Source organism: Oncorhynchus tshawytscha, linkage group LG31, assembly GCF_018296145.1.
Source record: "Oncorhynchus tshawytscha isolate Ot180627B linkage group LG31, Otsh_v2.0, whole genome shotgun sequence".
NCBI classification, from domain to species: domain Eukaryota; kingdom Metazoa; phylum Chordata; class Actinopteri; order Salmoniformes; family Salmonidae; genus Oncorhynchus; species Oncorhynchus tshawytscha.
Genome location: NC_056459.1, coordinates 8,921,119 through 8,946,956, shown reverse-complemented (window position 1 = coordinate 8,946,956; position 25,838 = coordinate 8,921,119). Strand labels below are relative to the sequence as shown.

Below are 25,838 nucleotides of genomic sequence, written 5' to 3'. Positions count from 1 at the left end.
CCTCATCGCAGACGGATGTACTGTTCATATAGCCAAATTGAAAGTGAGCAAAAGAGGGCTGTAGCCTAGCCAGAGAGAGTCTGGGATTCCATTAATGTAAGTGCAGGCTTTACTGAGTTATGAAGCATGGAGCAAAAGCTCCATCAATGTAACTTGACATTGAAACAGAGTCATTTGGAGGGGATAGGAATGTGACAGGTGACAGATGCTCTCAGGCGGGTAGGCAGGCACCAGTTTAAAGGCACCTAGTTAACCCCCGCCAGAGAGAAGATCCCATGTGATTACGTCCATATGGTCTGGAGGAATTGGCCTCTGTTGACCAGCATCATTCATCATTCATTACACTTTCTGAGAGGTCTCTCACACACACACACACACACACACACACACACACACACACACACACATTCTCACTCTTAAACACACGCACACAGGTCCTGTCACATCACCCAACACTTCCCGTCTGTTGTTAACTGTTTCTAGCGACAGAAGTGCATTTGAATATTCGCAGGATGCATCTGGCTTACAGTAATTTCCCCCGGGTTCCCACGACAACGTCTGAACGATGTCACATTGTCTGTTCATTGTTTGTTCTCTGCCGGATGATGCTGACAGATGTTACTTGTTAATCTTCGCTCGATCGACAGCGTGGCCCTTTCTCCATATGTTGCATCGCCTCACAATCACAAAGCCAATACCCAGAGGTGAGGTTTTACCTGTTCCACTCTGCCCCAGTCGCTGTAGTCCCATCACTCACTGGGAGTGTGGCCGTATGGCCTCTCAGCTTAACATCTTCACAAATAGGCTTATGGTATGATGAGGTATGGTGGAAATATGCAGACAGAAGGCCATACATTCTGTAGACACATTTTGGATTTTATTGGACAAAAGGCTTTGAACAAGGTGATTTTTCTGTCACAACAACCTTTATCAGGCAGAGGCTGAAGTAGATTTTAAGTTGATTCTTTTTAAAATTACCCATCGAAAGACATTAGCCTATACCTGCATTGTTTATAGAAATGCGTGAGGGAAAATCCACCTCGACCCCCTAAGGAATAATGAATGCATACACCATCCCATCACTATTAATAAGGCACTGCCCATATCTAAACCCTTACATATTTTAGCCACATATTCCAATATTCCATATACTAGTATAGAATTCAGAGACAACTAGCTTGGCTATTTTGAGGCTTGTATTTATTGCCTCTTGTCTGTGAGATGCCTGTGGGAGGGAAGCATGGAGATTCCTCATGATGGTATGGTCTGCGTGATGCAATTATTCTCCTGTATGGTGGAGCTCCTCGAAGACAGCTCCTGTGAATAATGTCAACCCTATGAGATGATTAGGGTTTGATTTGCTATTGGGGTATGGGGGGAGGGTTGGTGTTGAGCTCCACTGGCTGATCACATCTATTATTGTCAGAGGGGGCTATAGTAGTTCGTTTGGAGTTGTTGCGGTAGTTGTAGTTGCGTACATTCATGGTATATGTGACAGGATTTTATATTCTTCTTACTTGATTATTTATAGGAATAAATGTGTGTGTGCGTATGTGTGTGCACGTGTCACTTTTGTCATAAGTAGCTTTCACTAATCCATCACTTTAACGCTGCAATTTGTTCATACTGTAGATGAATGAGCAGACCTTTGGGGATACCTGCCTATTGGACACACACGTGTGGAATCTGCAACTGGCTTCTGCACACAACTATTTTGCCCTTTCATGTCTTTTAAGAGGAATGTTAGGCCCTTAGCTTGAGGTTATGGTGTCTTCTCTCCTCTGTGTGTGTAAATTACACACATTATAAATCTGGATGGGATGAGAGAAAGGTGCATGGAGCTTTGACATGGAGAAATGGGAACTCTTGGCTCCCTCTCCCCCTAGGGCGTTACCGCAGTCGCCTTAACCCTGACCCCGCCTTGGCCTTGACTGTTGACACTGTGACCCGTCAGAGCCACAAGTGCCTGAGGTTATCCACTAATAGCTATGTTCTAAAATAATCTCTCCCTCACCCCTTTCTCCATTCTTACTATCCAACTCTCTACTTTTCAGTATCCTTCTCTCTCGCTCTCCCCCCTATCTATCCACCTGGCTATGTTTGTTGCCCTGCTATTAAAGGCACTCAGACAATGCTCTTTCACTCAGTCCAAAATTGTTCCCTCCAATTGAATGTTCAGAAAACAGAATTCAATTTTGGGAGGTTATTTTATGAGGTTGACACACAAAGCACTTTATACTGTAAAAGTTATTTGACGTTTTACTTCCTTTACTAAGGTCTATCTATTATGATGACATATTGATTGGTTTTCTGGTATAATCTGGAAACTGAAACTCCAGGATTGTACAGACTTGTAGGTAGACCACTCAGACTTGTAGGTAGACCACTCAGTGGTAGGTAGACCACTCTTGGTTTCGTAACATGTTCCAGCCTGGTAAGCAGTCTTTTTATCTGGGGGATAATATTTTTATAGAGTTATATTCTCTCTTTTCCAATGAAAAACGTATGTACAACTGTTGCATTTGTGTATGTTTTGCATGGATTTGATAACTGAAACACCTTTTTGATTGTAACCATGTTTAAATGATGATCTCTACATTGCCTTGATGTTCTGTATGTTCTCTCTCCCCAGAGATAATGAGCAAAACTTCCAGAAGATGTCTGTTCACCGAACTCTGAGACTGAATCTGTGTACCACTGCAGCTGTGTGCATGGAATGCTCAATGGGAAAAGTGGCATATACAGTGCCTTCAGAAAGTATTCATACCACTTGACTTATTCCACATTTTGATGTGTTACAGCCTGAATTCAAAATTGATGAAATATATTTTTCTCACCCATCTACTAACAATACCCCATAATGACAAAGTGATTTTATATTTGCACATTTATTGAAAATTAAATACAGAAAGGTCTCACTTACATAAGTAATCACATCCCTGAGTCAAAACTTTGTAGGATCACCTTTGGCAGCGTTTACAGCAGTGAGTCTTTAAAGCCTTGTTCAGGCCTTAATGCTCAAAATCAGTTTTGTTTTTCAAATCTGTTTTGGACTACTGGCTGTCCAAACAGCAAGTTACAAGTGACCAAATTGGATTTGTGTGTGTTCAGACAGCAGTCATTTGCTAACAAGGCTATGCTAGTTGTCATAGTAACGGGGGTGTGTACAGTGGTGTAGGTTGATTGGTGGTGGTGCTCATGCTTCCTGTCACTCAGAAGTTATGCAGCGGGGCTTCCTGAGTGGTGCAGCGGTCTAAGACACCGCATCACACTGCTAGAGGCATTACTACAGACCTGGGTTCATTCCCGGGCTGTGCCACAACCGGCCGTGGCCGGCAGTCCCATAGGACGGCGCACAATTGGCCCAGCGTGGTCCGGGTTAGGCTGGTGGGGCTTTACTTGGCTCATCGCGCTCTAGTGACTCCTTGTGGTGGGCTGACTCCTGTCGCCAGTTGAACGGTGTTTCCTCTGACGCATTGGTGCTGGCGGGTGTTAAGGAGCGCAGTTAGGTGGGTCATGTTTCGGAGGATGCATGACTTCGCCGAGCCCGTTGGGGAGTTGCAGCGATGAGACAAGATGGAAAATTGGGGAGAAAAGGCCACTTTTAAAGCCTCAAAAGGATAAGAGGATCCAACTTTCAAAACGAGTCCTAGCTAGTTAACTATTTAGCTTTCTAGCACATTCACTGAGTGAGAGTGGTACTCAGTAATGTGTTGTATTGGATTTACCCCATAACACTTTATATTCAGGACAAAAAGTTAATTGCCTTGACACATTTTTTTCAGTATTACTTTAGTCCCTTGTTACAAACAGGATGCATGTTTTGGAATATTTTTATTCCGTATAAGGCTTCTTTCTTTTCACTGTCAATTAGGTTAGTTTTGTAGAGTAACTATACTGTTGTTGATCCATCCTTTTTCCCCCTATCACTACCATTAAACTAACTATTTTAAAGTCACCATTGGCCTCATGGTGAAATCAATGAGCTGTTTCCTTCATTTCCGTTAACTTAGTTAGTAATGACGCCTGTATCTTTGTAGTGACTGGGTGTTATGATACACTGTCCAATGTGTAAATAATAACTTCACCATGCTCAAAGAGATATTTAATGTCTGCTTTTGTAAATGTTTTACCCATCTACCAATAGGTGCCTTTCTTTGCGAGGCCTTGGAAACCTCCCTGGTCTTTGTGGTTAAAATCCACTGCTCGACTGAGGGACCTTACAGATAATTGTATGTGTGGGGTACAGAGATGAGGTAGTCATTAAAAAAATCATGTTAAACACTATTATTGCACACAGAGTGAGTCCGTGGAACTTATTATGTGACTTGTTAAGCACGTTTTTACTCCTGACCTTGTTTAGGCTTGACATAACAAAGGGGTTGAATACTTATTGACTCAAGACATTCAAGCTTTTCATTTCTAATCAAATTTGTAATAGAAAAAGGGAAAAACATAAATACACTTTGAAATGATGGGGTGTTGTTTGTAGGCCAGTGACAAAATAAATCTAAATTTAATACATTTTCAAATTCAGGCTGTAACAACAAAATGTGGAAAAAGTCAAGGGGTGTGAATACTTTCTGAAGGCACTATACCATTCAGAATCTGAAATCAATCATTGTAATCCACCATAAAGGGTTATGGAATGTTGGATCACTTTTACAGTATTTTGCTTTTAATCAATAAACTGCTGCCCTTTTCTTATTTGTGTCTTTGCTGGTCACACAATTTCACAATTTTCACACACACACATCAGTTAGTATAGGAGAAATATACTGTACAACAAAAATAGTAATCTTGATTCCGGGTATATTATTTATTGCGTAAGACTGAAAGTCTGACAGTTTTCTGAACTGTGAAAGTCAAGAGTTTTTTCCTGAACTTAAGATACATAAGCATATTCAATGCAGGTTTGTGCATATCCTGCAGAAACCTTCTGAATCCACACAGAGAGTTCTGGGTCAATGCTTTTCCCTCACACTGAGTGTGTTGGATCAGGATAATAGCGCATTGCTGTCATGTCTGTTTGTGCTCTAATGACAGGCCTGTCTCTACTTAAATGGATTGGCACAGATTGTGAGAGGAGGCATAATGAGATATATTATTATGTGAAAGGCTATGTAGCAAAGTGTTGAAATAAAATGTCACCTAATTAAGGCATATTTTCTTTCATTGACTGGGTGTATTCGTAAGCACCAGAATAATTTAGCATTAATTATACTCTAAATTGTCCTTCAGGTAATTTTGTGGGAAGATGGTTTGAACTGAATAAACAAATGCTTTGGACCTAAGCTGCACGTCAAATAATGAAAAATGAATTTAGAAAAATCATGATAACATTTTAATTGTTTGATTCAGTTTACCTGTATTTGATAAGTTACTCTCTTCAGTGACCTTACTTTCCCCTTTATGCTACAGTAGTGGTGTGTTGTGCATTCTTGTGTTTTATCTAGGCTAATGTTTTAATGCTTTGTCATTAGTATGTTGGTATTAACAGATTTGGTCTGTATTTCTTTCCTTTACAGAGCAGTTCATGTGTAAGACCCCGGCCATTGCAGATATTGTGATCCTGGTGGACGGATCATGGAGTATCGGACGGATAAACTTCCGTCTGGTCCGCATGTTCCTGGAGAATCTGGTTAGCGCCTTCCATGTGGAGTTTGACAAGACACGGATAGGTTTGGAAATAATCTGTCATCTATTCTACTGGTTTCTTTATCATCATAATCATCATCGGTGATGTTTTTTACCTATCATTGTCATCATCATTATAATTATGAGAAAGCAGTATTGCTAAAGCGCTCATGATTAGATGGTGATAGCCAATTAGCCATATGGCCATGGCCATATCCTGCCTATTCCACCCACTGGAGTCACAGGTACTGTAGTTTCTGTGTTGTTGTGTTGCTGTGTTTCATCTGGGTAATAAATGATTATCGTCAGTACAATAATGGAGTGTGAATGTGTGTTGAGAGAAGCTCATAGTGTTACCCTGTTCACAGGTCTGGCCCAGTACAGTGGTGACCCCAGGATGGAGTGGCACCTGAACACTTTCACCACCAAAGAAGCAGTCATCGACGCTGTGAAGAACCTGCCCTACAAAGGAGGGAACACATTGACGGGTACTAGAAAATAATCCTTTCGTCCTCTGTACTCTGTAATACTACTGAACTCCACATAATATACATTACCCACCTGGCACAAATGACGTTCATTATTTTATTCTACCACATTGTATTAGATGTCCCGATAACATGATTCATCTGTTTTCCATGACATTTTGAGATTTAGACAGGTAACCCAATAATCTAACAAAGATGCTAATACTGTATGTGACACTCCTCAAGAACCACTGTGTATGCAGGAGTTAGACAGTATGCTGATATTCTTCTCTCTAGGTCTTGCATTGACGTACATCCTGGAGAACAGTTATAAACCTGAGTCCGGATCCAGGGCCGGCGTTCCCAAAATTGGAATCCTGATCACAGATGGGAAGTCTCAAGACGATGTCAGACCCCCGGCTCAGAGTCTGAGAGAGGCGGGAATAGAGCTGTTTGCCATTGGTATGAGACAAAGCCTCATCTTTGTTCTCTTTAAATGCTCATATATTTCTGTAGTTAAAGGTATAGCTTGAATGCAGATGCACTTTTCTTGATGGATGGAGGACAATCTTTCACCTTTAACATTTATATTTATGAAAACTGGTTTGAGTGTGAAGCCACGTGTTCTGACACCTGCTCAGTGTAATGATATGTAATCTAGAGATGTCTCATTCTACTCATCCTGATCATCTTTCCCTCTCACACGCTCTCTCTCTCTCCCCCTTTTCCTCCTTCACGCTCTCTACCTCTTTCTCTGCAAAGGTGTGAAGAACGCCGATGAGAAAGAGCTGAAGGCCATCGGCTCGCCTCCAGAGGAGACGCATGTCTACAACGTGGCCGACTTCAGCGTCATGAGCTCTATCGTGGAGCGTCTGACCAGGACTGTCTGTGACCGGGTCGAACAGCTCGACAAGGCCATCAAAGGTGAGTCCGATTCAAGAAGAGTAGTAGATTCAGAAAAGAGAATTGAGAAGGTTAAATCCAGACCTGGGTTCAAGTACATGTGTATTTCAGTATCTGGTATTTAAAATCTGTGGTTATGAGTATTTTCAAATGCACAACCCAAAACAAGTACTTCTATTTGAGTCATTCATTGAATGGTTATTTGTAAAAACCAAATAGTCTACCAAATTTGATTTGACAGTATTTTCAAATACTTATTTCAAATACTATTTTCAAATACCTGGGTTAAATGCATGGGAGTATATTTGAGTATTATCAAATACTTTTCAAGTTTATTTCCAAATACATTAAAATATACTTGTCTTTTCAACAAAAATCTATCTGAATACCTACTTCAAATGTATGTGAAAGTAATTGAGATATTTGGAACAGTATTTGAACGCAGGTCTGGTTACATCACAGGTGAGCATCATAGACATTTAGTCATATAGTATCCCTTTTTACAAACAAACAGTGTTTGAAATATGTCACTTCAGCCATTTTGGAAAAATCCACATGAAAGCAAACAAATCCATCCTCTCACCCTTTCTCTTTCTTCACCCACCCTACATCCTCTCAGGCGACAGAGGCCCAGAAGTCACCATGGCCTCTCCCAGAGGCCTGGTGACCTCAGAGGTGACAGCCAGGAGTTTCCGGGTGTCGTGGACCCACGCCCAAGGGACGGTGGAGAAGTACCGGGTGGTGTACTACCCTGCCAGCGGGGGCCAGCCCGAGGAGAAGGTAGTGCAGGGCACAGTGGACACAGTGGTGCTCAACTACCTCCTCTCCCTGACTGAGTACCAGGTGGCCGTGTTCGCCATCTACGCCAGCTCAGCTAGCGAGGCCCTCCGAGGCAGCGCTACCACATGTAAGTCTAGTTACAAAACTGAATCTCCTCTGATTTAGTGAGGGCTAGAAATTGATGAAGGACATTGAAATCCCCCTTGGATATCTGTGAATACTAAGTACACAAATGATCTTAAAGGGGTTAAAAGGGGTGGTGAGTAACCTACCGCTGTCAGACTGACATATAGATGGAGGTGGAAGAAAGACAATTTACGCCATCCAGTAATGCTGTAAATGCTCTCACTTTTGGAGCGCTTAAGTATCCGGTATTGCATTTAGGCCTATATTTATGTATTTCTATAGACCGGTAATTTAAGGGAGGGGATGTGGCCACTCTCGGCCAAACAGGTTAACAGGAATGGAAATTACTTTGCTGTGTGAATTGTGAGTTACGCCTGTTGATTTAATTGTTTACAATTTGACTTTTGTTTCTCCATTTACCATGTTACAAAACTGGTTAGCAAACCTACTCTCTTAGAAAAAAGGGTTCCAAAAGGGTTATTCAGCTGTACCCATAGGAGAACCTTTTGAAAAACCCTTTTTGGTTTCAGATAGAACCCTTTTGGCCCCCTATGTAGAACATTCTGTGAAAGGGTTCTTTATCGAACCCAAAAGAGTTCTACCTGGAACCAGAAGGGTTATGCCTGGAACCAAAAGGATAATACCTATAACCAAAAGGGTTATACCTGGAACCAAAAGGGTTATGCATGAAACCAAAAGGGTTATGCATGAAACCAAAAGGGTTATACCTGGAACCAAAAGGGTTATACCTGGAACCAAAAAGGGTTTTCAAAGGGTTATCCTATGGGGATAGCTGAAGAACCATTTTAGGTTCTTGATAGCATCTTATTTTCTAAGAGTGCATATAAACTCTGACCAATCAAGGGAAGCTAGGACATACTAACAAGTCTTTAACCTTTGAGTCGAGGTAAGCGAACAGGGTGTTGTATGTCTTTGTCCCTAGTGGAGACAGCATAGCCTACTCACCAGGGTCCAGGGAGAGCTCAGTCAGGACTCTGTAGTCGGCCAGCCCAAGCAGGTTATTAGGTTCAAATGGTGACAAAGATAATAGTATAAAAAAAGACATGCCAAACAAAGGAAAAGTATTCAGACACAAATGGTAAAACCCTGCCTGGTCAGGAGGCCACTCCCAATCAGCGTCTCAGCTAGATAATCACTCCTACCTGTGAGCAATCACTCCCTACCGGCACTCCAAGCACCTGGCCCGACTGCTGCTGGGATATGAAGAGGGAAAATGGACTGCTAACTGTGTCCTAACCTCCTCCCTACCTCTAACCCCTGATTAGACAGAACAGGGCTGGAGCAAAAACGTGCATATGCAGTAGGTAAATATTTCATTGTTAGTCTGCACCTGTTGTTTACAAAGCATGTGATGAATAAAATGTGATTTTATCTGAGCTCTCCATGAAGAGGGTTTTGCTAACCCTGGTCTACTGGTCTAAGTCATGTCCTTGTCTTAACCCTGCGGGAACTGTGTGTGACCTCTGTGTGACCCATAGAAATAAAATTACTAGAACAGGCTGAAGCCCCTCTGACCTCAGCAACTTGACTGCACCCTCATGGGTACACTCAATTTGATTGATATGGAATTGTAATCCCAAACGTTGACTTGAATGTTGTTGCATGTTCTAGTAATTCTATGTTGTCACCCATATATGACCTATGTGACCCTTGTGTGTTACAGTGGCCCTGCCCACGGTGAACAACCTGGAGCTGTTTGACATCACCCACAACACCATGAGGGCCCGCTGGAGGGTCGCAGAGGGGGCTTCTGGCTTCATGATCCTCTATGCCCCGCTGACCGAGGGAGACGACGCCGATGAGAAGGAGGTGATAAAAAGGAGACAGAAGGGAGGATAGAGAAAGGAGGATGAGAAAATGAGAGAGAAGAGGAATGAGATGGTAAAATAAAGACAGAGCGGAGGAGAAAAGACTGTCAGAAAGAAAAGGAAAGAAGACAGATGGAGAGGGAGAGAGAAGAGGATGTAAGAAATGGAGTGGTTACATTTAAATACAGAGGAAAGTAAAGTAGTAAGAGAGGGAATTTAGACTCAAAGCAAGGAAATATTTAGAAGACACTCTAACTCAGTGGTCACCAACCTAGATTTACCGCTCCAATTTGTTTTTTACTTGACTTAAAAAATGTAACCCTATGCAACATTAACCAACTAAAAAGGGGTTTGTGCAGTAGACTATAGGCCCAATACATTATCACTGCATATTGGCTACACTTGAATTGCCCTGCCAATGTTGTTCTTCTTCGACGTTTTGAAATTATCTAAAAGAAATTGTAGGTATATGATCACACTGGTAATAGATAATGTGTTGTATTACTTGAGGCACAGCTTAGTGAGCATAGTAATGTGTTTTTTTATTTACTGGACTGATGGCCTGCATCTGATGGTCAGTCTGAGGGGAGGGAGCAGCGGTGAGGCTGTCTATCACTCGACTCACCATCTCTCCTCACTCCCTCACTCCGCTGAGAAAAAAGAGGACACAGTCTTCCTGATGGCCAAACTTAAGTCGCACTGCATTATTTCTGCCTCATGCACCAATTCATGGTGTTTCTCCTATGACCAGAGAAGTGAAATATTCCTCGATATGAAAAAATACACAAGCCGCTAATAATAACAACGCAAGTTTATGGAAACACCTTGCTGTGCAGCTGCAGTGCTGGTTGTAGCGTGAGTGGAAGTAGCGAGCGTGCATTTTATGGCTTATAAAACTGTTGAACAGTTGACAGTGCTGAATAACAACTTAATCATGAACTTAGTCATAAAAACAGCAAGTCTCTAGTCATGATTTTAACCTTTTAATAATCTCACATGATCAACTTTGCTGTGCGTTCGATGCTATGGTGCTATGGTCTATGGTGCGAGGAAACTGTGCAGACACGGTGATCTGAGCTATCTGATTGGCCAGGTGTAGGCCTATAGGTGCACTTGATTTACTCTCTGGGCCTGCCAGGTAGGTTCTACCTTCAGACACATGAAATGGTTCATAACCTTTTTCTCTTGCTAGGGCTGCTGAATCAAGTGCACCTATTACCAACAGCACAAAACGAAGAAAAAAATAGGAACGCAGGGCTTTATCGTTGTTTTTCTTACAGAAATGTTTGGTGATCGACTAGGAATGGCTTGGAGATCGACCAGTTGGTGACCACTGCTCTAACTAGTGCAATGGAAAGGGGGGAGGTGAGATGGAGAGGGAGAGAGAAGTTCCTCCACCCAACAAATTCCACCCATCCTGTTAGTGCTCATTAAAAAATAACACTCTTTAGGCACAGTCATCAGTTCAGGTTCACAGTTTCACTTGCTCAGCCTGTTGGGGCACAACACTTGAATCCTTTTTCAAATAAAGTTATACTGGCTGTTGTCGATCGATTCAGACAGGTTTTAAGTGCATATCTCAGTTGTTTAGTTAAATGCTGCAGCCTCTAGCTAGATTAGCATAAAACAAAAGGAATTCTAGGGCAGAATGCTCCATTCTCTAAAAAGCAGTTATTTCACATTCTTATGTATCACGTCTGGCTGGCTGGCTCGCTGCCACTTTATCTGGCTGTCTGACCACCTTGCCCTCGTCTGTTTGATGCTTGATTCTGTCTTCATCAACCCCCTGTATATATCTTGCTCCTTTGCCAACTTCTCTGTTTACCTGTCTGTCACCTTGTCTAAGGTCTCTGATGACTGTTTGTACAGGTGAAAGTGGCTGAGACGGTGAACGAAGTGGAACTGGAGAACCTGACCCCAGACACAGAGTACACAGTGACGGTGTACGCCATGTACGGAGAGGAGGCCAGTGACCCTATGACCAGTCAGGAGACCACGCGTGAGTAACCGCCTCATACACTCGTACTCATGCACGTGCATGCACAGATTCACACACGCATGCATAAGCAGGCACACACACACATACCCACACATGACAATTCCAGAAATACTGAGCTACCCGTAAGAAAACAGGTGTGTCGCTTGTAACAACATGAGTAGATGAAGCTGTCAGAATAAATGTAAATCTCTATCAGAACATGAGATGGATATCTACCGGCTGAGCATGAGATATTTACTGTAGGTGTTTAGATGTTTGGTTAGCCATCAGGCCTAGTGAATTTGCATACTTCTGCCTGTATCTTGAATGAGCGATATCAAGCCCTGGCAAGCTTTAGAACAAGACCGAACGAACAGGCTGCCAAAACAATGGTGTTTGTGCTGATTTGACATTTCAGAGCTATTTGGGGTCATCATGTTAGTGTTGAAGTTGACAATCTGTCAGTCACACAAGTAATTTTTCAACAATTGTTTACAGACAGATTATTTTACTTATAATTCATTGTATCACAATTCCAGTGGGTCAGAAGTTTACATACACTAAGTTGACTGTGCCTTTAAACAGCTTGGAAAATTCCAGAAAATTATGTCATGGCTTTAGAAGCTTTTGATAGGCTAATTGACATCATTTGAGTCAATTGGAGGTGTACCTGTGGATGTATTTCAAGGCCTACCATCAAACTCAGTGATCAAACTCAAACTCTTTGTTTGACATCATGGGAAAATCTTAAGAAATCAGCCAAGACCTCAGAGAAAAAATTGTAGACCTCCACAGGTCTGGTTCATCCTTGGGAGCAATTCCAAACGCCTGAAGGTACCACGTTCATCTGTACAAACAGATAGTACGCAAGGATAATCACCATGGGACCACGCAGCCGTCATACCGCTCAGGAAGGAGATGCGTTCTGTCTCCTAGAGACAGAACTTTGGTGCGAAAAGTGCAAATCAATCCCAGAACAACAGCCAAGGACCTTGTGAAGATGCTGGAGGAAACAGGTACAAAAGTATCTATATCCACAATAAAACAAGTCCTAGATCGACATAACCTGAAAGGCAGCTCAGCAAGGAAGAAGCCACTGCTCCAAAACCGTCATAAAAAAGCCAGACTACGGTTTGCAAATGCACATGGGGACAAAGATCGTACTTTTTGGAGAAATGTCCTCTGGTCTGATAGAATGGTTTGGCTATAATGACCATTGTTATGTTTGGAAGAAAAAGGGGGAGGCTTGCAAGCCAAAGAACACCATTCCAACCGTGAAGCACGGGGGTGGCATCATCATGTTGTGGGGGTTCTTTGCTGCAGGGGGGACTTGTGCACTTCACAAAATAGATGGCTTCATGAGGCAGGAAAATTATGTGGATATATTGAAGCAACGTCTCAAGACATCAGTCAGAAAGTTAAAGCTTGGTCGCAAATGGGTCTAAAGCTTGGTCCAAATGGACAAGCATGCTTCCAAAGTTGTGGCAAAATGGCTTCAGACAACAAAGTCAAGGTATTGGAGTGGCCATCACAAAGCCCTGACCTCAATCCCATAGAATATTTGTGGGCTGAACTGAAAAAGTGTGTGCAAGCAAGGAGGCCTACAAACCTGATTCAGTTACACCAGCTCTGTTAGGAGGAATGGGCCAAAATTCCCCCAACTTATTGTGGGAAGGTTGTGGAAGGCTACCCAAATCGTTTGACCCAAGTTAAACAATTTAAAGGCAAAGCTACCAAATACTAATTGAGTGTATGTAAACTTCTGACCCACTGGGAATGTGAGGAAAGAAATAAAAGCTGAAATAAATCGTTCTCTCTACTATTATTCTGTCATTTCACATTCTTAAAATAAAGTGGTGATCCTAATTGACCTAAAACAGGGAATTTTTATTAGGATTAAATATCAGGAATTGTGAAAAACTGAGTTCAAATGTATTTGTTAAGGTGTATGTAAACTTCCAACTTCAACTTTGTGTCATTCCACGAAATGAGTGCCTTTTGCATCCCTTTGATATTTTAGTAGAAATTGTGCACCCATATTGCATTTTACAAAACTGCTATATTGAATGAAGTGTCCGTTAATATAGACCACATGGAGAATTCAATCAATCAGATTTTTTATATGAATAATGACTTGCTAAAGTGCCAAAATTCAGCATTCTGACATGTCCCTCCATGCACCCTCTGTCACTTCTAGGAAGATATAAATCCCCTTAACACCAGAATTACTCCACGTTTTCACCATCATTGTAAAGCCCTAGATATTTGTTGATTTAACAAAGTCATTTCTGAAGATTATTATTTATTTAATGTGATTAGTGATTAATTTACATGTGTCCTTCATTTCAACCCTGTTACGTGAACCGAAGTCTCGTTTTAATATTGTGAAACTATTCCTTAATTTTTGTTGAAGAAACATTGAACATCTAATAGTCAAATCATTGTGTTAAAGGAGGTGAGCTGGATATATTGTTTTTGTCAATTTTCTAGTGTTTTGTGGTGGAAAACAGCCGGTCGAGCATAACACATCAACCCTAGATAGACTGGCAAGAAATGTTTTAACAATTTCATTTGTTTTGTAAAACTTACATTCAATTGCTACTCCCTGTTTCACACATCAAGTTTCCATTCCACCTGTCACAATAGGATTTATGGATGAGTTAAGATGAAATTGTCAACCTTGTTACGGTCAACCCAGTTACATTATTTGGCACTTAATAGGCACTTATTATAGTCATTTTTTGTATGTAACCTCTTGAGAGTCAGCACACTCTCTATATGACAAGTGTAGTAGTTGGAGAGTATACAGGTGTTGACATTTCAGTTGTCTCAGTCTGCGCAGGAGTTGTTGCCACTTTTTATTGATGTTCTGGGAAAACATGTTTTTTATTAAGTTGAACATGTGCCCTTTATGACAGAATGTTAAAATATAGTAAAATCAAAAGTTTTTTTTGGACCAAGTTATACTTCTCAAAAGGCACGGAATTGGTGGAACGACCCATACAGAGACTTAAAAACAGTTTAGAAAGTAGTTGTCCTTACACATTTTGTCTGTTTTAAGGCTACAGGATAGTGCCTTAAAGGGATAGTTCACTCAAAATAAAACTTTGTTGGATGTGGTGTAGATCCAGCCTATATGTCTCAACCCTAATAGAATGGGAAAGATAAACACGGTCTTAAACACTGTTAGAATTCAGGTACGTAACATGATCTAAATAACATACTGTGTATTCTCAACTAATCTCAACATCTGTCCTATGTCCCACTGTTCAGCAGCCTGATGGAATGAAACTTGCCTTGCTCCTATTCTTACTGAACAGTGGGGACCCTTAATCTCCTTCCAGAGGGCAACAACTCGAAACATTGGGCAAGATTGTTGGTGGGGTCTTCTCTGATGCGCTTGGCATTGGCCCTTGCCCATTTATCGTAGAGGCCCTGAAGCCCCTTGCACTGCAGCCCACAGAGCTTGGAACCCAGGTTCATAGTCTTCCTGGGGACACCTTTATGAGCCACTGACAGACCTCTGTACCAGACCAGGAACAGAAAGTCAGCACACTCTCTATATGACAAGTGTAGTAGTTGGAGAGTATACAGGTGTTGACATTTCAGTTGTCTCAGTCTGTGCAGGAGTTGTTGCCACTTTTTATTGATGTTCTGTGTGTTGGCATTAAACGAGAGTGTGCTGTCCATGATGATTCCCAGCCACGGGGGAAAAACTGGTTGAATCAATGTTGTTTCCACGTCATTTCAACCCAAAAATTCAATGTGATGACGTTGAATCAACGTGGAAAACTGATTGGAATTTTAAAAAGTCCTCAACGTTGGGAATTTCATATTTTCTTCACACTACTTTTAACCTAATTCCAATGACATGGTGAAACTTGTTATTGATTTGACATTGAATTCACACTAGTTGACAATTCAACCAAATGTACATCAAAACTAGACGCTGAACTGACATCTGTGCCCAGTGACCAGGTAAACTCCCCACTCTCTCTACCTGTTTACTGTGCTCACTGGGTCTGCCTTTCTCCTGAAATCAATGAGCAGTTATTTTGTTTTGTTGATGTTGAGTGTGAGTGTGAGGTAGTTGTTATTGCTCCAGTAATGAATCCTGTTCACTTCTGTTGGGAAATGCAGTCATCTGAGAGGTCGACAACGGCGCTGTCACCTACATATTTCACTGCCAAGCAGTCCCTGTCGGAGACACTCAGGTCATTGGTGTATATAGAGAATAAGACTGGGGAGATGCTAGTTCCTTGGGTGGAACCGGTAGATGAACACAGAGGAAGGGATGTTGTGTTGTTGAACTTGGTCCAGCACCCGCAAGGTAATGCTGGGGTCAATCTATAGGTAGGAAAGAAGGTGAGGCTGCATGCAGTTAAAAGCAGCGTAGAAATCGAGGAAAAGGATGCACACATAAGAGTGAGCCCTCTCCAGGTGTGTCATGGCACTGTGCAACAACGTCAGGACTGCATCCTCCACTGATCTGTTCTTCCTGTATGCAAACTGCATTGGAATACACTACCGTTCAAAAGTTTGGGGTCACTTAGAAATGTCCTGTTTTTTGAAAGAAAAGCATTTTTTTTGTCCATTAAAATAACATCACATTGATCCGAAATACAGTGTAGACATTGTTAATGTTGTAAATGACTATTGTAGCTGGAAACGGCAGATTTTTTATGGAATATCTACATAGGCGTGCAGAGGTCCATTATCAGCAACCATCACTCCTGTGTTCCAATGGCACGTTGTGTTAGCTAATCCAAGAATATCATTTTAAAAGGCTAATTGATCATTACAAAACCCTTTTGCAATTATGTTAGCACAGCTGAAAACTGTTGTCCTGATTAAAGAAGCAATTTAACTGGTCTTCTTTAGACTAGTTGAGTATCTGGAGCATCAGCATTTGTGGGTTCAATTACAGGGTCAAAATGGCCAGAAACAAATAACTTTCTTTTGAAACTCGTCAGTCTATTCTTGTTCTGAGAAATTAAGGCTATTACATGCGAGAAATTGCCAAGAAACTGAAGATCTCGTACAATGCTGTGTACTACTCCCTTCACAGAACAGCGCAAAGTGGCTCTAACCAGAATAGAAAGAGGAGTGGGAGGCCCCAGTGCACAACTGAGCAAGAAGACAAGTACATTAGAGTGTCTAGTTTGAGAAACAGACGCCTCACAAGTCCTCAACTGGCAGCTTCATTAAAAAGTACCCGCAAAACACAAGTCTCAACATCAACAGTGAAGAGGTGACTCCGGGATGCTGGCCTTCTAAGATGTTATTTTAATGGACAAAAAATTAGCTTTTCTTTAAAAAATAAGGACATATTTAAGTGACCCCAAACTTTTGAATGATAGTGTAGATCCTTGCCAAACTTTAAAACCTTTTTCTCCAACTTTATTTCCAATTCCCTCATGAACTCAGTTCACCTTCACTGCATCCTTTTCATGCTCCCTGTGTCTATAACTAAACGCTGACCCTGATTTAAATTGAGGTGAATGAAGCGCAGCAAGAAAATCCAGGGAGTAATTCTAAGCAGGACTTCTATCCCTACCTAAAGTGAAGCTCCTTGTTAAATTTTAACGTTGCCAGAGAATGTGTTTTGTGCGCAAAAGGCCATTCTTCTGCACTTTTGTTCCTCTGAGAGGAACTCTCAAACAAAAAGAGTCACGTCATGCACCGGCGGGAGGGTGACTCAGGTTCTTGTGTTTAATTGCAACCGTATTAGGGTTGACCTGTGAGCCGTGTTCCTGTTCTCTGCCCCACTCTTCTCCCAGTACCCCTGACCCCGGCGCGGAACCTGCGCTTCTCCAACGTCGACCACAGCTCTGCCAGACTCACCTGGGAGGCGACGTCCAAGAAGGCCAGCGGTTACCGCATCATGTACGTCAAGACCAATGGAGTGCAGACCAATGAGGTGAGTGCTCACGGCACTTGGCCAATAACGTAGCTGGACTTTAAGCCCATGAATAGATTGTGTTAATGTTAATGTCGCAGACTTTCCCCCTAAAGAAATAACTTTCAAAAAACAGTTAGCATTTTGCTAACTTATAAACCTTATAGAATGTGATATATAATCTGATATATGATTCTGCCTGATGTATAGAAAAGTAGGCATCACTGGAAGGATAAATAAAATAAATAAATATATTTATATACAGTATATATGTTTTATTGTCACATAGAGGGACTCACACTGACCGTTAACCCTGACCTCTCTCTTCGGTGGCCATAGATGGACGTTGGCCGTATCACCACCCTGTTGCTAAGGAACCTGACGTCATTGACCGAGTACACGGTGGCCATCTTTGCTATCTATGACGAGGGCCAGGCAGAGCCCTTGACTGACAGCTTCACTACTAGTAAGACTGCCTCTACCTGTATAAGCAATGTTATTGGCAGCTTTTGGCTTTCAACAACAGCCTTTATAATACAAAAAAGTCCATAAATGCTGTGGCTTCTAGAATGTGCCATAGAAATATAATTATTAAAACGGACGTTCCCATTCAATTCAACATTCCGTGATGGATGGGCATTCTATTTCTCTGGAAAGTGCTACCAAATTATCTAGCTGCATTTGAAGAGGAAACACTGATGTAAGTCATGAACACTTTCTTACATGTGATAAAGTGTATCTAAAAGAGAGTGCTGACTGAATATGAACACTCATATGTGGGATGCCAAAATGATGTGGAACTCCTTCCATTATTTTGAGGCTTCTTTACCCTTTGTGTCTAAACCAGAGACGATCCCAGAGCCTCTGAACCTGAGGAGCAGTGAAGTCTCCACAGAAAGCTTCAGGGTCACCTGGGAACACTCAGCCCAAGATGTGGTTCTTTACAGACTCACATGGACCCCCATCAGAGGAGGAGACACTAAAGAGGTCTGTGTCTGGCTGTCTTATCTAGCTGACTGACTGACTGGCTGGCTGGTTGAATGGATGCACAGTTCTCTTTCTGTCTGTTACTGCAATTATGTTTCATTCTGGTGTCTCACATCGGCTACAGAATCTATGACTGCAATTGAATTGTCTCTGCTAGAAGGTTTTCAGCTACGTGATTTCTCTCAGGTTATGCATGCTGTATTGGAAGTTGTATAACTCACCTCCCAATGCTTGGCATACTTTCTATCACATCCCTGAGCAGTTTAAGATTGACCATCTATCAGGCACTCATTGAATGTTGACACAAAGCCAGTCATGCTAGATACAAATATGGATTGCTTACTTATCTTCTACAGTATGTGTTTGAAGGGTTATTTTGAAGCCCTTTTGGTGACTGTAGAATTCCAGTCCGTCCGTAAGTGCATTTGGTAGCAGCAGAAATATCCGATGTTGACTCAACTTCTCACTACATTCTCCTCCCTCCTTCCCTCTATGGTGAAGATGCTAGTGAACGGTAAAATGAATAGCCACCTGCTGACTGGACTGAGGCCCATTACTGAGTACGAGGTCAATCTGTTTGCTGTCTTCAGAAACGAGGAAGAAAGCAACGCCGTGACCCTCACAGAGTCAACAGGTAATTAAAGAAAACTCCACTCCAATCAGGGTCAATTGAACATTGGGGATTGTATTGATTTAGTGTTGCCACTGTGCTACTGCTTGCTCTTTGGGGGCTTTGAGGCGGGTTACGATTAAGCACTTTGTGACTTTCAATGCATTTGTTAGAATCGTGCATGTCCATCACACACAGCTTAGATACATACCCATGTCTTGTATGTTTGCTACAGTGAGACTGGTCTTGAGAAAGACCTTGGTGCTGAAACATTGTCATTAAACAGTCTAAACTATAGACTCCCCTCTTATTTTTCTTTTGAAGACTCAATGTACACATTTACTTAATTGATCTGACCATTTTGTCTGTTTTTCAGTGGCAAGAACAACAACTACCACAAAAGCTACTACTACCACAACTACCACACAAGCTACCACCACAGCAGGTAAATTAGATTTTTTCGGTCTTGTACTTGTCGTGTCTTTGGCTATGCCGGATTAAGTGATATGACATGCTATTCTATAAGATCCTTTCTCTGTAATTAATATTACCTGATTGAGCTAATCATGTAACTGTAATTAACTAGAAAGTTGGGGCACCACAAAATAATATTTATAGAGCTTTTATCTTCCGAATAAACTCTTAAAGACCTAGTAATATTTTACATCAATAGCAGTCTCTCTCAATATCTCATCTGAAAGTTGTAAATTCTTGGTTATCTTCACGAACCCTTGCAAACAAGTTGAATCAGCAATACAAAATTGGGTTTAATCATTTATTTACGAAATACCTAACTAATCACACAGAATTACATATACACAGAATGAATGATACCTTGATTACAAAATATATCATGAATGAAAACGTCCCTAGCGGAGGGAACAGATTTGACAGCTGGTTACACAAAGAAAAGGGGCTGGGTTTGAGAAAAAGAGCGGGAAGACTGAGGAACAATGGGAGAAGCGATGTCTCTATTGTAAATACAGTATCTTATGCATTCTAAATTACCGCCCATTTGGAAAAGGAAAATGCAATAAATATTTACTCTGACCTGCACTTCGGTAGGTTGGGGGTAGATGGAAGGCCGTGTTGCCCAACCGAGTCCTTTGTCCTTTGAAGAATGTCTCTGGTGGTAATTGGATACGTTGTAGTAACATCGTTGTGTGGTAGACGGGATACTCTGTCTGTTCTTTCGTAGCCCACGTTTGCAGCTGCTGTTGCTAACTCAACGGCTAGGAGGTATCACTTCTATAGTGAATAAGAGTTCAAAGTTCATACCATTCGCAACCAAAGCTCACGCTGAGGTTGGCTTAGTTCTGTAGTTGACATGTTAGTCATTTTAACGTATGGACCGTCGTCCTCACATCCTCGGAACAGGAGGTTATATTTTCGTCAAGGCTTTATATAGTGGAGCGAGAAGGGTGTGTTTTAAAAGTTTTATAACCCATGTCTCTTCACAGGGGCGGGCCACTGATTGAGCAGAGCCCTAACCTTATGAAAACCCAAATCTCTCATTTGGAAGCTAAAATTACATTTGATCTCTTCACCAATAATTTGATATTCAAACATTTAAATTGAACAACAATTCCATGTGAATCCGATAACTACAATGTGCAGACTTTCCACTGTAGAGTTTATGTCATCATATCATTGATGAGCATGTCTCAGATGACAACCGAACTGACATCATATTCATTAAGTACCACCGCATATGTACAATTGGTCGGATTACCAGAATATAGTTAATTTCCCCCCCACCTTCTGATGTTTCCAGAATCTCTATGTTAACCAAGGGATTTTCAAATGTCACATCAGTAGGGTAGAGAGAGGGAAAGGGGGGGAAGAGGTATTTATGACTGTCATAAACCTACCCCCAGGCCAACGTCATGACATACTGTAAAGATGTTTATAAAGGGATTTTTGCGGGAGCTTTTAATAGTATTTTCCCCAACTTGTCCTGTTGATTATAATAGTGATGGTAATGATAATGGATTGCATTTAAATAGTGCTTTTCACTTGGTTTAAAATTGCAACTCACCTCATCAATAATATATAGCTATGATCTCACCAGGATCTCTGTGTTTTTGTTTGCTGTTTCTTTCTGCACTGTTGCGTCATTAGTCTAATGATATTGTGTTTATTCAAATGTATGCATCCACCCACACCGTCTGCATAGTAAAGCCACCTGGTGTCTCTCTCCTCGCCCCATTTTCCACCTCCCTTTCTCAACTCATCCTTTTCCAACCTCCCCCTCCCTCCACCCTTACTCTCCCTCACTACCCTCTTTTTCTACCTTCCTCCAACCTCCTGTACCCTCTCTCCCTCCCTCCCTTCCTCCCTCCCTCCTTCACCCAGTTGTGCGTCTGGGTGTGAGGAACCTCCTGCTCAGCGATCACACCACCTTCAGCATGGAGGTGTCCTGGGAGCTGCAGGACCGCAACGTGCGTCAGTACCGCGTCGCCTATGTCACCACCAGGGGCGATCGTGCCGAGGAGACGGTAAGACGCAAACAAGAAGAATTCCTTTCTTCTCCGTTAGTATGATTCCCAAGATCTCCACAGCCTAGCACTTTTCAATGTCAGCCATTCCTCTAATTCATATTTAAGATAAACAGAGTATGACCCCCCCACGCTTCCTAGTATGACCCTCTTATATGGCCACTACAATAAAACCAGCCCCTCACTCTCCCATTAGCGATAAGCTTACATTGTCTGAATGGATTAGTGTTGTATTGATGCCATTCATTCAGCCAGTGTCTCTTGAGAACGCACTGCTCTTGGTGACCTTCCAATGATTAGATATGTACAGTGCCTTGCGAAAGTATTCGGCCCCCTTGAACTTTGCGACCTTTTGCCACATTTCAGGCTTCAAACATAAAGATATAAAACTGTATTTTTTTGTGAAGAATCAACAACAAGTGGGACACAATCATGAAGTGGAACGACATTTATTGGATATTTCAAACTTTTTTAACAAATCAAAAACTGAAAAATTGGGCGTGCAAAATTATTCAGCCCCCTTAAGTTAATACTTTGTAGCGCCACCTTTTGCTGTGATTACAGCTGTAAGCCCAAACCATTATGCTGCCACCACCATGTTTGACAGTGGGGATGGTGTGTTCAGGGTGATGAGCTGTGTTGCTTTTACGCCAAACATAACATTTTGCATTGTTGCCAAAAAGTTCAATTTTGGTTTCATCTGACCAGAGCACCTTCTTCCACATGTTTGGTGTGTCTCCCAGGTGGCTTGTGGCAAACATTAAACGACACTTTTTATGGATATCTTTAAGAAATGGCTTTCTTCTTGCCACTCTTCCATAAAGGCCAGATTTGTGCAATATACGACGGATTGTTGTCCTATGGACAGAGTCTCCCACCTCAGCTGTAGATCTCTGCAGTTCATCCAGAGTGATCATGGGCCTCTTGGCTGCATCTCTGATAAGTCTTCTCCTTGTATGAGCTGAAAGTTTAGAGGGACGGCCAGGTCTTGGTAGATTTGCAGTGGTCTGATACTCCTTCCATTTCAATATTATCGCTTGCACAGTGCTCCTTGGGATGTTTAAAGCTTGGGAAATCTTTTTGTATCCAAATCCGGCTTTAAACTTCTTCACAACAGTATCTCGGACCTGCCTTGTGTGTTCCTTGTTCTTCATGATGCTCTCTGCGCTTTTAACGGACCTCTGAGACTATCACAGTGCAGGTGCATTTATACGGAGACTTGATTACACACAGATGGATTGTATTTATCATCATTAGTCATTTAGGTCAACATTGGATCATTCAGAGATCCTCACTGAACTTCTGGAGAGAGTTTGCTGCACTGAAAGTAAAGGGGCTGAATAATTTTGCACGCCCAATTTTTCAGTTTTTGATTTGTTAAAAAAATGTGAAATATCCAATAAATGTCGTTCCACTTCATGATTGTGTCCCACTTGTTGTTGATTCTTCACAAAAAAATACAGTTTTATATCTTTATGTTTGAAGTCTGAAATGTGGCAAAAGGTCACAAAGTTCAAGGGGGCCGAATACTTTCGCAAGGCACTGTATGTATGGGAGAAATTGGGGTTGTATGGTAGTCTTTAAGCGTTTGTGGCAGATGCATAGTGATATAGTGTTTAATCAGATTCCTTATCTATTGATATCAGAATGTTGTAGTCCACTTTGTATTTGAAAACTGGTGGTGGGAATGTAGTCGATAAGTAGTACTTATCTCTTGTATAAACCTTGCTGGTTTTGTAATGCGGCATCCCAAACCAATGTTACAGCCTCATTGAAAGATAACTTTACAATGCAATCATGACTTTCAATGACAAAACACCAATTCATTCCTAGTCCACTGCTATAGTACAGGAAAACCGGGAAAAGCCACTGACACCTCGCATTTTGTTTCTGAATTTACTGGCAACTTTCAGCACCACAGCCTGAACAGCTCCCATCCAAACACAGGTTATTGAAGGCCAGCCAGGGAATAAGAGCAGTAGAGTGGAACCCACAGCCATACTTTGTAGTAAAGTCAAGGGGATTGAGAGTTTGCATTCTTCACAGATACTTCATTCCCAACTAGTTTCAACCGGATAAATTATAAATAGTTTGAGGGAGCGACCAAGTTATAATTTTTTTTAGGCAACGGCGGTAGCACTGGGACTTGGCTACTTGGGTCACACTCCGTCCTGCGGTCCCCCCCTTCGAAAAAGATAGCTGCTATTTTCATCAAGTTGGCCTGAAATTGATTTGTCAAACTCGCCACTTGTCACGGCTGTGGAACTTTTTGGGATGGAGGCGAGGCTAGACCGCACGCGCTCGGAATGCAAACAGGAATGAGAGGAGGAATGGAGAGTGGATGAGGGAGAAACAGAGACGGAGAGAGAGGGAAGAGGAGGAGTGGCTGCAGTCCAGAAATGACAGACATTCTAGGTGATTCTGAAATTAGACAGCCTACATTATGAATTCACAGTGTTCACATGTTGAGGTATGCGTTGTGCCGTACATTAGTCAATTAACTTATATAGCCTAACTCCTGAAAGTTTAAGTATCTTGTTTGACTATTTTTCCAATTAAATGTACTGAAATCAGTGTTTAGATAGACATTGAATTTGAAATGGAGGTATAGACTATTATTAATTACATTTGTTCATGAATTGGGGGCAAAGTACAAAAAAACATACTTTTAATTGTTTACTTTTGTAGTCCGACAGTCCAGGTCACAACGGGCAATCACACAGATTTTGCTCTCGTTTCTCCCACTCTTGTCACTCACCTCTGCCCCTTTGTGCAGGCTGCTATCCTCCTTTATCCCCAAGCACTCCCTGGCTTAACGACCCACAGCCTTTCCTCATTGTGGCAGGAAGTCCATATAAGGCTTGGGGGTGGAGCCAGGTACCTGCAAGATATCTCTCCTCAATTACCACTCCCCTCAGCTCTCCCTGCTGTCTGCCACAGTACATACAGAGATTCATACGCAACCAGAGCCAGTATGATTCAGATCTTTTTTTTTGCTCAAGTGCATTCCTGACATGTTCTTAGCTATTTTTGGGAGGAATTCTTCTTTGTCATTCACTGATTCCCCTTCATGCCCTAGACTAGAGATTCTCCTGAATACAGTATCAACTTCCTTCATCTGTGTCTTGTAATCATTCAGTTTACTCAGTCATTTGCTGAATGGTTTTCTTCATTGCAGCATGTTCATTCATGCACTATCACACGTTATTACACATAACGTAAGGAGATGAAGATTTGCTTGGCGGCAGGTATCCTAGCGGTTAAGAGCGTTGGGCCAGTAACCAAAAGATCACTGGTTCAGAGCCGATTTGAGCAAGGCACAAACCCAATTGCTGCTATTAGTTGCTCTGGAAAAGAGCGGCTGCTAAATTGTGTCATGTAAAAGACGTGAAAACGGAAGTCAGATCAATTTCTCTGTTAATACTAAAAACAAAGATATCACAGAGCTCCTATTAGGTAGCCTGATACCAGATATTTTTGGCTGTCTTGCCAACTCCTATGGTCAGACAGGTCTGCTACAACTCCAGTACATTTAATCACCAGTCACATTGACCCAGCATGTCCCTCCACTCCAGACAATACCAGAACCTTGTTGTTCTCATATTGTGATTGGCAAATGTGTGTGTGTGTTCTAGAAAATGGTCCCAGGTGGTCAGAACAGCCTCCTGCTGCAGCCACTGCTGTCTGACATGGAGTACAAGGTGACGGTCACCCCGGTCTACGCCGACGGAGACGGCCCCGGTGTTAGCCGCATGGGACGCACCTGTAAGTCTGTCTGCATGACCTTCTCTCCATGGTGACACGGACTCTGAGATATACAGTACCAGTCAAAAGTTTGGATACATCTACTCATTCCAGGGTTTTTCTTTATTTTTACGATTTTCTACATTGTAGAATAATAGTGAAGACATCAAAACTATCAAATAACACATATGGAATAATGTAGTAACCAAATAAGTGTTAAACAAATCATTCTTCAAAATAGCCACCCTTTGTTTTGATGACAACTCTGCACGCTCTTTGCACACTGAGTGTACAAAACATTAAGAACACCTGCTATTTCCATGACAGACTGACTAAATTAATCCAGGTGAAAGCTATGATCCCTTATTGATGTCACCTGT

General features: G+C 41.8%; 1 protein-coding gene across 4 annotated transcripts in view; it reads left to right on the top strand.

Moving 5' to 3' along the window:
• Window positions 1-25,838, top strand: part of LOC112233333 (collagen alpha-1(XIV) chain-like) — a 99,682-nt gene that overhangs the window by 20,035 nt on the left and 53,809 nt on the right. For all 4 annotated transcript variants that reach the window (XM_042310026.1, XM_042310024.1, XM_042310023.1 and 1 more), the window contains 14 exons: window positions 5,529-5,681; window positions 6,006-6,125; window positions 6,402-6,566; window positions 6,867-7,028; window positions 7,627-7,914; window positions 9,598-9,743; window positions 11,612-11,741; window positions 17,501-17,640; window positions 17,959-18,085; window positions 18,467-18,606; window positions 19,108-19,240; window positions 19,593-19,661; window positions 21,572-21,714; window positions 25,350-25,479. In XM_042310026.1, coding sequence (XP_042165960.1) covers window positions 5,529-5,681; window positions 6,006-6,125; window positions 6,402-6,566; window positions 6,867-7,028; window positions 7,627-7,914; window positions 9,598-9,743; window positions 11,612-11,741; window positions 17,501-17,640; window positions 17,959-18,085; window positions 18,467-18,606; window positions 19,108-19,240; window positions 19,593-19,661; window positions 21,572-21,714; window positions 25,350-25,479 — 2,046 coding nt within the window. The remainder of the gene's footprint in view (window positions 1-5,528; window positions 5,682-6,005; window positions 6,126-6,401; window positions 6,567-6,866; window positions 7,029-7,626; window positions 7,915-9,597; window positions 9,744-11,611; window positions 11,742-17,500; window positions 17,641-17,958; window positions 18,086-18,466; window positions 18,607-19,107; window positions 19,241-19,592; window positions 19,662-21,571; window positions 21,715-25,349; window positions 25,480-25,838) is intronic.